The following is a 10,909-nucleotide window of genomic DNA, read 5'->3' as shown; positions in this document are numbered from 1 at the left end:
CCCCTGTTGTTTGAATACAAAGTGAGGACTGTGTTACTCCCTATCTGAAGCACTCTCTGCCTGTCCTCATGAGCTATCGGGCTCAGCTAAATATGTCCCTGGCCAGTATGTTAATAATCCCCACTGGTTCTGAGACCTCCATCCACCGCCGATGTGACATTCTTTGTGTTCAAATGTCTAGCTGACGTCTGCTGCTTAAAACAGCCCATGCTTTCACCCCCTCTCTGCATTGTCACGGCCCTGTCTCACCGCTCTTAAAAGGCCACTCCTGGCTCCAGTTGCCGACCAGCCTGCCCACTTGCCTCCCGGCCTGCCTGCCGGCTGCCTCGGATGCCTGCCTCTTCCAGTTCCGTGGGGGTCTAACAAGGCAGGACCATGTCTACCTTTGGCTACAGGAGAGGACTTAGCAAATATGAATCCATCGACGAGGATGAACTTCTGGCTTCCCTGTCAGCTGAGGAGCTGAAGGAGCTAGAGAGGGAGCTGGAAGACATTGAACCCGATCACAGCCTGCCCGTGGGGCTAAGGCAAAAGAGTCTGACCGAGAAAACCCCCACGGGGACGTTCAGCAGAGAGGCACTGATGGCCTATTGGGAAAAGGAGTCCCAAAAACTCCTGGAGAAGGAGAGGCTGGGGGAGTGTGGAAAGGTAGGCTCTCGGGTTTTTCCTTAGCGGCTCCCACCCTCGGCCCCCCACCCCCAACCCAGGAACCTGTTTTCCCTAATGTTACAGCCTGCTTCACTTGCCTTTTCTCATAACCCATTTGCACCTGCTACTGAAAGATTCCTCAGGACCCCCACCCCCACCCCCACCCCGGTGGATCAAAGTATGTAAAACTCTTAGCTGGGATCCTTTGAGTGACTTTAATCAATCAGGATGGAAAATAATCCACAAGCAAGACATGGGTTTAGATATATTGCCAAACATAAGTCTAATTTAGGCTGTAAGTTGCTAATGCGGCATAGTATCTGTGACTGTATAGAGAGAGAGAGAGAGAGAAAGAAAGAGGGAGAGAGAGAGAAAGACATATGTATACATATATGTGTGTAAAGACAGAAGTGAGTATACTCTGGTTGCTTTGACTGTGAGGGTGGCTACAGTAAAAATAATTCTTTGACTTCCAACACCAAGAAGTGAGCGGAGGTGGAAAGGACATGGCAATGAGAGCCGGTTGTTAGGCCTTGAACAGGGAGTCATCTCTGCAGAGTTCTCTTTTCCATCCATCCATCGAGGGAGTTGAATCCAGGATTTCTTTTGTAAATCAAGAACCCCTTTGAGATTTTGATAAGTTAGGGGCCTTCTCCTTAAGAACGGTGTGCTTGTGCATACATACACAAACTTTTACATGGAATTTCAAAATGGCAACACACATCCTGACGCCCACCTGAGGACCCATGTTAGGCACACCTGGTAGGTGACCGCTAAGATTCGTTTCTACTTTATAATGGTGACTCTGAGACCAGGAAATATTCTTCTACTAAAGCTCGGGTCTCTTAAGTTTTGTTTTTTGCCCAGGAAACAGTTCCTTTGAATTTTAGGTTACTTAAAGTTACTTTGATTTTGCCTAATAAGTCATTATCAGAAGAAAGTTCAAAAGACTATGTTCTGGGAAAATAGTAATGGCAATAACAATGTTAATACTGTGTAATAAAGTCCTGAGTTTGTGTGAGAACACAGGTCAGGAGCAACGGTTTAAAACCTCTGGGCTCCACTAGAATCATCTAAAATCAAAATGGTCCGAAGCCAATGGCAAGATTTCCACAGTACTAATCTAGGCACTGTTAGATGATCTTGATGATAGGGTGTGTGGGCCACATTTGTAGCAAGATATGTGTGAGCCTTGTTCATGTCAATCACCACGGGAAGGGCCACTGGGATCAGGCCAGGGTCTGCCAAGGCCACGGTGGCTGTCTACACTGTGGGCAGAAGGGTTGGGGGGGGGAGGCCAGAATTGGGCTGGTCAGTTCCTCCACAACCATGATTCTTAGAGGTCTTTTTTTTTTTTTTCCTGATGTGACAATATGTGTCAAAAGTCTGACAAAATATGTAAAATATAACATTTTTGTTATGGTCCTTAAAGAATTTCCTTGATAAAAAGATGAAAATTGCCACAGAATATTCAGGGAGACTGCTATCGTAGCAGTAACCCAGCAAAGGCATTTTCACGTCTTAGTGTCTTGAGATCAGTGGGAGATCAAGGGCAAAGCTTGTTGTCAGTTATGACGGGACGCATCCTGATCCTGCCAAAGGTTTTGCTGATCCCTGCCAATGTCTTATCAGCTCAATTAGAGAGGCTGTGTGTTGATGAACTTTGATTCCTTTCTCCTGAGTTAACTTTTCTCCCACTGCACTCTCCCAGCTGGCCAGCTGTCTCTGTAGTCACAAGGAGTGCTGAGCAGAAGCCTGGGGATAGAGGGTGTAAACTCATCCCCACCACAGGACAAAGCTCAAGGCAGCTGGCGGGTGGGTGGGGGCTGGAGTGGCCATATAAGGGAAGAGCAGTGCAGAACGGACCAGGAGAAGGAAATGAGGGTCTTTGTTATAAGGCTATTGGCTCTGTAAAGACTTAACAAAAATCATGTTCAGTGCCTATTGAATGACGGACTGTGCCCCTGTGGGTCCACACAGATTATGCTCCCTTAAGCTCCAAGGGGCCTTGGAGACCAGAGGGTCTGGCTCCCCTAACTTGAGTATCTGCTGGGTGACAGGCAGAGAGGCCAGTGAGTTCACTCACAAGATTACAGGGAATTGTCACCTTCTGCACATGAGAACTGAGATGAGGGGAGGTTAAGAAATTGAGTTGAAGTGAACAGCTTATAAGGAGAGCAGACATTCAAAGGAACGTGTGCTGGTGCCGAGATTGCCATTCTCAAAATGTGGGTGCCCAATCCTTCAGCATCACCTGGGAATTTCTCAGAAGTACTCATTCTCGGGCTCCCCCAGGCCTCCGGGGAGTGGCGCCCAGCATTCTGTGGTCTCACGAGCCCCCAGGGGTGATTATGACACACACTACAGTTAAGGACCACGCAACTGTACCATGGCTTCTCTGAGACTTCTCAGAGCTTTACCGACTTGACTACACAGTCAACCAGCTCTTCCAGGGTAGACTCAGAACCAGAACTAAAAATCAAGCACTCTCCCCTCCTTGTTTATGTGATGATGCCAGGGAGGTGATCAGGAGACACGGTTGGCCACCCCTTCTTGTTGCCTTATATATTCCCTAAGAGTGTCAACATTTGCCTTCTCTATACTCACCCCTCAGGCCGCACCCGATCCCCGCCCTCCCACCCCCATTCTGACAAGGATCAAGGTTAACTCCAGAGCAGTGGCAGATAGCAGACCTGAAACAGTACAGTCAGTCCAAATGCCAGATAATACAGGAAGTAGGCAAAGCCTGCTTTTTCACATCCTCTTATTTCCCTCTCTAGATATTCCGGTATCCTCCTAGATGTCCCCCACCTGGGGCAGCTAGCCATCCCAGATTGTCTGGGACTATTCAGGCTTAAGAACTACAAATCCTGCACCCTGGGAAACCCCACAGTCCCAGGCAAGCCAGCACAGTCACCCACCTAGCCCTGGCCTTGTCCTGACTCTCAGTGGCTGGTAGCCAATGTCCATTTAGATCCATTCAGTCAACAAATATTTATAGAACCCCTACCACATGTTCAACACTGTGCTAGGTGAACAAACCAGACACGATCCTTGTCCTCACCCAAATAACAATCTTTTTGGGAAAATGACAAACAAGTAATTAAAATAGGTACCTATTTAGTGGGGGAAGTAGAATGCCACATATGACGAAGAATATGAAGAGATAATGTGAGGAGGCGTCAAAGAAGGCTTTCTGGAAAAAGTGTCATTTGGATGTTACATAACAACTCATCGCTGGATAACAGTCGCAGATAGTCTCTCTCCAACACGTTTTGAGGGAAAAACATCTCTTGAAACCGGAGCCCAAAGGTCTTTTAAAAAGCAAAGGGGATAAAATTTAATAGTGGCATGAAAGGCAATATGTCTTAGATTTTGAGACAGGTAGGTCTCTTTTCTCCAAATATTGAAACAGCTAGAACTTCACACAAACACAGCATGCACGCACTATCCCCCTTCCTCCTGCTCCTGAAGAAGTGAGTAAACAGAGACCAGCCAACCATCCCAGGAGCGGCTGACCCCTGCCCCAGGCCATCACTTGGTGCCTGCCACTCCAAACAAGTGGATAACTGGAGGCTGTTTTGTGGTAGCAACTGGGCAAACAAACCTGGAGACACAGTACAGTGTTTTCCAAAGCTCATTCCACATCTCTCAGGCAGCAGAAGCCCTGGGGGTTAAAAAAAAAAAAGTTGCCAATGTAGAGGGAATGACCTAGGCTTTGGAGAAAAGGGAAGGATTGAGGCTTTAGAGGAGACAAAAGAAAGGACTAAATAGATGGCATTAGGGGAAATTCGACTCTATCAGCAATTTCCAGAATTCTTTTTTTATCAGAAAAGATAGTAAAAAAGAAAGAAAGAAAGAAAGAAAGAAAGAAAGAAAGAAAGAAAGAAAGAAGAAAGAAAGAAAGAAAGAAAGAAAGAAAGAAAGAAAGAAAGAAAGAAAGAAAGAAAGAAGGGGTCACTTGGCATCTTAGTACAAAGTCTCATAAGCAGGAAAAAAGACAGAATTAAGGCTGTGTATGCCCGAAAGTCTTTCATAATTGATACATGGTAAATAATTGAAGACCATCAGGCCGGGGCAATGGCTTGCCTCAAGATTTCCTACTGGTCTCTGCTGTTTCATGCTATGGTTAGAATCTGGCTAGTGCCAGGGGCGATTATCTTTCCCACCCCGTGTCTCCTGCAGCCCGTCTCATTTAACCCTGCGCTAGCTAGCGTGAGCTCTCGAGTCAATGTGCAGCAAAGGGTGACCTGAATGTTTTTCTGCGGAGCTAGGTTGTGACCTGCTGCTGCCATGAGCAAATGGCCCCCTGCCCCCTGGGCTTCCCTTGCCACAGCAGCAACAGACACAGCGCAGCTCTCAGCTGGTGGGGGGGGGGGGTGTCTCTGAGACCCCGAGCCAGGCTCTACCCGAGAGGCACATTAATGTTGGAGAAACGAAGGACGCCCACACTAGCCATCGACCAAGGGCACAGAGCACTGGGCGACTGTCCCATCTGCTACGGGAGGCAAATTTGAGGCAGAGTTTCTGAACTTTAAAAAAGGGAATCCATTTCCATGTTGTGTATTTTTGTTGCCATTTGTTCATTAGAGATGGAGAGCTAAGGAAGGACAGGGGAGGGATTCCAGAGGGGAGGGCTGGATTTGCTCAATTCTAAGCAGACAGGGAGTCAGGGAGTTCTGAACAAGTGGTTAAGGGAATGGAAAATGGGCCGAGGGTGTTCCAAAGCCGAAGTTCCCACTCGTTTGTTCAAACTGGCAAAAACGATTGCAAATGTTAACATAATACGCAGAATTCCGGATATTTATTCCTCAGGAAAGAAAAATGTTTGCCTGCAAACAACCGTTGAAAGTTCTGCAGTGAAGGGTTTACCCTGCTGGCCCCGACCGGGGAGCTCAGAGGCGAGGGCCCAACCTTTGCCTCACCTGCTTTTGTATTATTTGCCACGCGTCGTTTCCCTTTTTTATTTTCCAGGGATACAATCGGCGTAGAAACACCGTTTGGGTTGTAGATGTGAAAGGCAGTGATTTCACATGTCGCAAAAATCATGCGTTACTTTTGTAAGGCTAAAAACCTGGTGCTTAGAAATGACCGAGTTGACGCTGTCGTGCTCTCCAGGTGGCCGAGGAAGAGGACAAGGATGAGAGCGACGAGGAGCTGATGTTCACGGAGACGAACAGCGAGGTCTCCGAGGAGGTGTACACCGAGGAGGAGGAGGACGAGGAGGACGAGGAGGACGGGGAGGACGGGGAGCGCGAGGAGCGCGAGGAGGGGGGGGAGCAGGGAACAGCGGCAAAGGAGAAAAGCATCAACGGAACAGCCAGGCCCGGAAGCGGAAGCGGAAGCGGAAGCGGAAGCGGCGGTTCTGACGACGCCAGGCCCCCGGCGTTTCGGAGCCAAGTAGAGAACGTCCATGTGACCAACGGCCACGGTGGAGGGAGCGCAGAGCCCCCGGCGGCCGCTCACCCCTGCGGGAACCCCACGGCGATCGAGGAGACCCTGGAGAAGATCAGGAACAACGACCCGGACACCACGGAGGTCAACCTGAACAACATCGAGAACATCTCGCCGCAGACCCTCGCCCGCTTCGCCGCCGCGCTCGCGGCCAACACGGCGGTGAGGACCTTCAGCCTCGCCAACACGCGCGCCGACGACAGCGCCGCCGCCGCCATCGCCGACATGCTCCGGGTCAACCGGCACATCACCAGCGTCAACGTGGAGTCCAACTTCCTCACGGGCAAGGGCGTCCTGGCCCTCATGAGGGCCCTGCAGCACAACACGGTGCTCACCGAGCTGCGCTTCCACAACCAGCGCCACATCATGGGCAGCCAGGTGGAGATGGAGATCGTCAAGCTGCTCAGGGACAACACCACGCTGCTGAGGCTGGGCTACCACTTCGAGCTCCCGGGACCAAGAATGAGCATGACGAGCCTCCTCACGAGAAACATGGATAAACAGAGGCAGAAACGGAGGCAGGAGCAAAAACAGCAAGAGGGCTGCGACGGGGGAGCCAACCTGAGGACCAAAGTCTGGCAAAGGGGAACCCCTGGCTCTTCGCCCTACGCGTCTCCCAGGGACTCTCCCTGGTCGTCCCCCAAACTCCCCGCGAAAGGCCACTCGGCGGCGGCGGCGAGGCGTCCTGCGTCCCCCGCGGCGCCCCCCGCGCCCCCGCCGCCCCCGCCCCCGCCGCCCCCGCAGAAGCTGCCGCCGCCCCCGCCCCCGCCCCCGCCGCCCCCGCCGCCCCCGGAGAAGAAACTGATCACGCGAAACATCGCAGAAGTCATCCGACAACAGGAGAGCGCCCAGCGGGCGTTACAGAATGGACAGAAAAAGAAAAAAGGGAAGAAGGTTAAGAAGCAACCAAACAATATCCTAAAGGAGATCAAAAATTCCCTGAGGTCAGTGCAAGAAAAGAAAGCGGAGGAGAGTTCCCGCCCTTCTACGCCCCTGAGGTCAGCTCACGAGAACCTCATGGAAGCTATTCGGGGAAGCAGCATCAAGCAGCTGAGGCGGGTAAGTGTGCCCCAGGGCAGCTTGGGGGCGCACGTGCAGTAAGTGACTGAGCCCCCGTGGCTCGAGGGCACGGGGCGGGGGGGGGGGGGCTCTAGAAATGTTGAGGATGAATGTTTAAGATACTTTGGTATGCAGGAGCGAGCCTCCAGGCCTGGAGCGCGAGGAGCAGGTCAGCAGGGAGCACGTTTCCAACGTCTGAGAAGGGCGCCTGGGCCACCTTCTCAGCACCTCGGTTCTGGAAGGGAGGGCAAGGCCGATTTTAAGACACTCCGGCATGTAAACATCCTGATTTCCTTAATAAGAGAATTGGGGAATAGGATTTACATTCCGAAACAGAGTCATCACTTGGCAAAAATTTTACCGCAGAAGTTGCAAGTGATTTACAACCTCATTTATTTTTTTTTAAAGATTTTGTGTATTTATTCATGATAGACATAGAGAGAGAGAGGCAGAGACACAAGCAGGCTCCACGCAGGCAGGCGCCAAACCGCTGAGCCACCCAGGGGTCCCTACAACCTCTTTATGTTACACAGTCTGAGTATCGAGTATCACACGGCAGTGACCGGTCTATCCGATCCGAGGTTGTCTCAGAGAACCCTGCTAGAGACATGCCCTACAGATATTTTTCACTTTCTCATTTGTGTTGTTTTATTGAAAGAAAATCCCTTATTTTTATAGGTGGAAGTTCCAGAAGCTCTGCGATAAAAACATGATCTTTAAAAAAGGATGAAGAACCATTCGGTGGTATTAAATAAGATGCATTGTGAGATGTTTCTATGATCCCTTCTTCAATTTGAAATGTTTCCTGACTTTAATAATAGCCTTACCTGTTAATCCCAAAAAAGAATTTTAAGAAACAATCGGCATGTTTCTTCTGTAAATATGAAAATAAACTACTTTTTTTTTTATGTTATGAGATTTGTGTTGGCAAAAAGCGGTTTATTTAAAGATGCGCTTATATCTCTGGATATGTTGATAACTCCGAGCTGTAATGAGTTAATGAAATGTGATGTTATTTTTGTAATCCCAATAAATTTGGATTGGAGTTTTTTGGTTTTTTTTTTTTTTAAGAACAAACCAGTTTTTGTGTGTGTGAGTTGATACATCTGTCAGGTATGTATGTAACATTGCCAAATATTAAAACTATTACATTCTCACCCTAAAAGGGTTTGGGTCCTTAGCATTTTCCTTTCTTCGTTGTTTTCATGTCTAAGAAAATTCAATCAGAGCTCTTTCTAAAAAGTCTGAAATAAAAATTTTCCTAAAAGTCTTCTTGGCAGTGAGGTAAGAGCTCTAGAAGACCCCAAAGTGGCCGCTATCATCGTGGATGCATTGATACTAGACCCAGGGTGTCAGCTGACACCCCCACATTCCCCGAAAGGCTGATTTGTACCCAGGAGTCAACTGATTATTTACAACTATTTCTGGAAGAAAAATAAATAAAGGAAAGCTTCTTGGTAGAGGAAATAGTGTTCGGGGAATTCCTAGAACATAAGCCCTGAATTCAGAGCTATCTTGTGGCTGGTACTAAAGGCTCACTGCGCAAGTCTCCCTTTGAACTCTCCTCAGTCCGGTGGGCCTCCGCCGTCTTCTGCCCTACACAGGTGGTGACGCGGACATCCTTGACACACATCCCAGGACAAAGGCACATGCGTTTCTAATCCCCAAATATCATTGGATTCCCACCACCTCTCTCTCACTCAAGGAAGGTCTGAATTCAAATAAGGCCCCAGATTACCCTCATCCCACCCCCGTGCTCCACTCCAGTTTATGAAAGCTATAAATCTCTTCCAAAGTCCTTTGTATTAACTAAGATTAGCAATGTTTCCCCTGTGTCCTGCAGAGTCTAACAGTGCTCCTGGCAAAGCTCTCTGGGCCACCCATTCAATAATTGTTTGTTCTACTTACAAAGCTTTGGATTATCTCCAATCAAGAGGATTGTATGTCACTAGGAAATTTGTCCAAAAGTTCTTGGCTTTGTTTCTTTTAGTCGGTTTCTATCATTCTGCCATTCTCTTAACTCTGTGAGCACCACCTATGTGATGTCTTACGGAGGGTGCCAGAGGCCTGTGAGCTGAGTCAGGACTCTGGCTCCATGTGAAGAGTGATTGACACTTTCTGAGCTATCTGAATTTTCTCATGTATACTTTTCCCCAAAAGGTGAAAAGGTGAAAAACCAAACATAATGTTATAAATAGTCCATGATAAGACAGGTAAGATGTGATCAGATACTACGTGGGTACATTAATCATTCAGGAAAGACTTTGCTAGAATGTTATTTCAGAATACAGCACTGTAAACATTTGAGGTGCTCTGACTCCATTCAGCACAGGACAGGGATTCTTATTTCATCCTTCCTGCAAACTCAGAGATTAGTTCATTCTCTATAAAGAGCTTTCAGCTCACTGGGAGAAGAGTGTACAAGGCCAGATGAAGTGTTTAGGCTGTGATTTATATTTGCACATTAATCTCCTGAAGAACACATCATCCTGATTTGAAACGGGGCCAGGATGCTAAGTCTCACTCTGCGTCGGGAGCCCTGCCGCCCCAGGCATTTATAAGTCAGTGTCAGCACGACGTTGATTTAATACCTGCCCTGATGTTGTTCCGAACCAGAGAAGGGAAGGGGGTAATAACAGGCTACTAGGCCTACGCGGAGATGCACCTACTGAGTAGGGCAAATCCATAGGTTCTGGAAAAGACCTCCTACCCACTGCCTTTCATGACAGAGTTAAAACTATCTTTTCTTTAGTCCTCTGAGGCTTGGAACGTGGAGTTTTATTTTCATTAATCATCAAAGAGCTTGACCTAAGAGACTAAGAATTGAGCTAAGGATTACCGAACTCAGAAATATGGTACCAACGTGAATGCACCTGACAACTCCCACAAAGATTTTCTAAATGCCTACCGTGTTCCAGGAGCTTTTCTGGGTGCTGAGGATATACAGGGAACGAAGGAGATACAAATCTCTCCTCATGTAACTGACATTCTCATCGAGGAAGCTTCCACCATTCCTGCCAGGATCATGCCCTTACTTATCAAGTTCCTGTGTATGAGACACTCTGCTTGGTGCTGGGGGAGACCAAGTCACATTAGAAAGTGTCCCCTATCTCAAAGCAGTGGGAATCCCGAGAGAACAATCCCTTCCCGAATACGTGATAAGAACTGACTTAGAGACAGGTTTAGGGTCCTCTGTGGACACGGAGGAAGCCTAATCACGTAAAGTTAGTGTGAGCAAACTTTTTCTGTAAAGAACTAAGGAGTAAATATTTTAGAGTTTGTGGGCTGTTTGGTTTCTGCCAGAACTAGTTAATTTTGCCCCTGCAGGGCAAAAACAGCCATTGGCAATCTGTGAATGAGAAAGCATGTGTGTGTCCTAATAAACTTTATTTATAGACATTCAAATTTATGTAACATTCCAGAGTTAACGTTCCTCTTTTGATTTTTTCTGACCATTTAAAAATGTAAATGATTTTCTTAGTTCACAGGCTCTACAAAAAATAGGTATTGGATGGATTTGATTTGTGAGCCACAGTTTTCCCTGTGGACCCTTGACCAAAAGCAGTTTGGTCAAGAAAAGTTTCTCAGGGGAGGTGCCTGGGTAGCTCAGTGGGTGAAGTGTCTGACTCGTGATTTTGGCTCAGGTCATGATCTCAGGGTTGTGAGCCCCAAGTTGGGCTCCATGCTGGTTGTGGAGCCTGCTTGGGATTCTCTCTCTGCTCCTTCCCCACCTCTCTCTCTAAAAAAG

The 10,909-nt window shown here is 48.1% G+C and overlaps 1 protein-coding gene across 1 annotated transcript; it reads left to right on the top strand.

The window, feature by feature from the left end:
* The first annotated feature begins 260 nt into the window (after window positions 1-260).
* LMOD2 (leiomodin 2) lies at window positions 261-8,209 on the top strand. Its single transcript, XM_041728212.1, has 3 exons — window positions 261-648; window positions 5,767-7,161; window positions 7,840-8,209. The coding sequence occupies exons 1-3, from the start codon at window positions 376-378 to the stop codon at window positions 7,864-7,866; spliced, it is 1,695 nt and encodes a 564-aa protein (XP_041584146.1). The 5' UTR covers window positions 261-375; the 3' UTR covers window positions 7,867-8,209.
* Window positions 8,210-10,909: the final 2,700 nt, after the last annotated feature.

The sequence above is a fragment of the Vulpes lagopus genome, chromosome 13, assembly GCF_018345385.1.
Source record: "Vulpes lagopus strain Blue_001 chromosome 13, ASM1834538v1, whole genome shotgun sequence".
Taxonomy (NCBI): domain Eukaryota; kingdom Metazoa; phylum Chordata; class Mammalia; order Carnivora; family Canidae; genus Vulpes; species Vulpes lagopus.
Note: the sequence above shows the minus strand (reverse complement) of the source record. Positions and strands in the feature narration are given on the sequence as shown.